General features: G+C 45.6%; 1 protein-coding gene across 2 annotated transcripts in view; it reads right to left on the bottom strand.

Moving 5' to 3' along the window:
• LOC139561161 (tumor necrosis factor ligand superfamily member 10-like) overlaps positions 1–2,500 on the bottom strand; it is an 85,019-nt gene that overhangs the window by 45,717 nt on the left and 36,802 nt on the right. For both annotated transcript variants that reach the window (XM_071378074.1, XM_071378075.1), the window contains exon 2: positions 1,914–2,063. In XM_071378074.1, the coding sequence (XP_071234175.1) occupies positions 1,914–2,063 (150 nt within the window). The remainder of the gene's footprint in view (positions 1–1,913; positions 2,064–2,500) is intronic.

The following is a 2,500-nucleotide window of genomic DNA, read 5'->3' as shown; positions in this document are numbered from 1 at the left end:
ACTATCTGAAAGCCACGCCTCCTGATCTGATAGGCTGCCACCTCTACAATATATTATTATAAATATATCTCATTACTATCTGAAAGCCACGCCCCCTGATCTGATAGGCTGCCACCTCTACAATATATTATTATAAATACATCTCATTACTATCTGAAAGCCACGCCTCCTGATCTGATAGGCTGCCACCTCTACAATATATTATTATAAATATATCTCATTACTATCTGAAAGCCACGCCCCCTGATCTGATAGGCTGCCACCTCTACAATATATTATTATAAATATATCTCATTACTATCTGAAAGCCACGCCCCCTGATCTGATAGGCTGCCACCTCTACAATATATTGTTAGAAAGGTTGAAAATGACCAGAAGGTTCCGGTTTGACCCTTTACACAGGGGGTTCCTCAGGGGGTTCCTCAGGGGGTTCCTCAGGGGGTTCCTCAAGGAACATGTTTCAACTGGAAAGGTACCGCAGGTGTGGCAGCCCAATAGGTTCTTCCAGGCACCTTTACTTCTAAGATTGTCCACTGGGAAGCTCGATACATACAGCCTGCAATCTGAGTGACTCATTGTACTCCCAGAGATGGAGGATTTAGGTGATGTTGATCTATAGTGGGCAGACCCTGGGAATGGTGCCCCGAGGTTTAGAGGCACGGGAGCTCAATCGTTGTACAGCCTTTGGCTGTGTGTGTGTGTTGAAATGGAGAACAGCCAATAGCTTTAGGAAGGAACTAGAGAAACGAACTGTATTAACTCAACGTGGTCAAACAGTGGGGTGAAAAACCCTCCTCCTCTCCTCTCACAGACAATGGGATGTATGTAGAGCGAGAGAACCTTCGTGGCGACAGCGTGCAGAATGTTCCCTGAACAGCAGAACAGCAAATAAACAGTGGATTGGTCTGAGAGTCAGACAATCTGCCCCCCAGTACTCTTGGCTCAGCTGCTACTGCTGTTCTACAATGTAGACTTTGTCATTCTACTTCTACCGCTTCTATTGGGACAGCATGCACTCTCACACACACACACACTCACACACACACACACACAAGGACTGGGGCATATTGGCTGTTTCTCAGACCCATTCACACTGTAGAACACAGGTGTGAATCTACATGATTATTCACAGTCCTCTCAACAAAGCAGCACAATAGAATTCTAGCACATTCTAGAATTCCTTTTAAACAGGTAATGACAAAGGCATGAACATTCCAAATGGTGCAAAATAAAAATGTCAGCCGGTCCACATACCAAGGTATATTGCTTTTAAATATGTCCTCCATCTACCCGCTTTGGGCTGTGCTAGCTATTGGAATGTCCATACACGGGCCTTTATGCTAAAGATGTTAAATATCTACAGTGGAGATAGGGGGGCACTTCAGATATAACCTACATCTGTGAGGTCTCATAGAACTAAGCCTTGTAGTAGGGCACTATCTAGGGAATAGGGTGACAGAGTAGTGCACTATCTAGGGAATAGGGTGACAGAATAGGGCACTGTCTAGGGAATAGGTTGACAGAATAGGGCACTGTCTAGGGAATAGGGTGACAGAGTAGTGCACTATCTAGGGAATAGGGTGACAGAGTAGTGCACTATCTAGGGAATAGGGTGACAGAGTAGTGCACTATCTAGGGAATAGGTTGACAGAGTAGTGCACTATCTAGGGAATAGGGTGACAGAGTAGTGCACTATCTAGGGAATAGGGTGACAGAATAGGGCACTGTCTAGGGAATAGGGTGCCAGAGTAGTACAGTATTTAGGGAATAGGGTGCCAGAATAGGACACTATCTAGGGAATAGGGTGCCAGAGTAGTACATTATTTAGGGAATAGGGTGCCAGAATAGGGCACTATCTAGGGAATAGGGTGCTAGAGTAGTGCACTATTTAGGGAATAGGGTGCCAGGCTTACCTTTGAGATGTAGGCCTTGATGCCCTCTGCCAGCTTGATGCAGGGTTCTCCAAACAGCTGAGCCAGGTTCTCTGGGATGTCCTGGTCTTTATCCAGAGCATTCAGCAGACTGAGGCACTTCAGCTCCTCTGTCACGCCCTGGCTACGTACCTGGAAGACAGGGAGAATATAGAAGACTTAGGAGAGGTATTAAGACTGACATAGCATGACGTAACAGTGACATAAGGCACTTCAGCTCCTCTGTCACGCCCTGGCTACGTACCTGGAAGACAGGGAGAATATAGAAGACTTAGGAAAGGTATTAAGACTGACATAGCATGACGTAACAGTGACATAAGGCACTCAGCTCCTCTGTCTCCCCCTGGCTATTGCCTCAATAATGACAGACCAACGACAAGATGATAACAAAGGATTATCCAGGAAAAACTCTGATTTAGCCACTCCTCCAGGAAATACTCTGATTTAGCCACTCCTCCAGGAAATACTCTGATTTAGCCACTCCTTCAGGAAATACTCTGATTTAGCCACTCCTTCAGGAAATACTCTGATTTAGCCACTCCTCCAGGAAATACTCTGATTTAGCCACT

Source organism: Salvelinus alpinus, chromosome 31 (assembly GCF_045679555.1).
Source record: "Salvelinus alpinus chromosome 31, SLU_Salpinus.1, whole genome shotgun sequence".
In the NCBI taxonomy this organism is placed as follows: domain Eukaryota; kingdom Metazoa; phylum Chordata; class Actinopteri; order Salmoniformes; family Salmonidae; genus Salvelinus; species Salvelinus alpinus.
The sequence above is the reverse complement of the archived record's forward strand: the minus strand, read 5'-3'. Positions and strand labels throughout refer to the sequence as shown.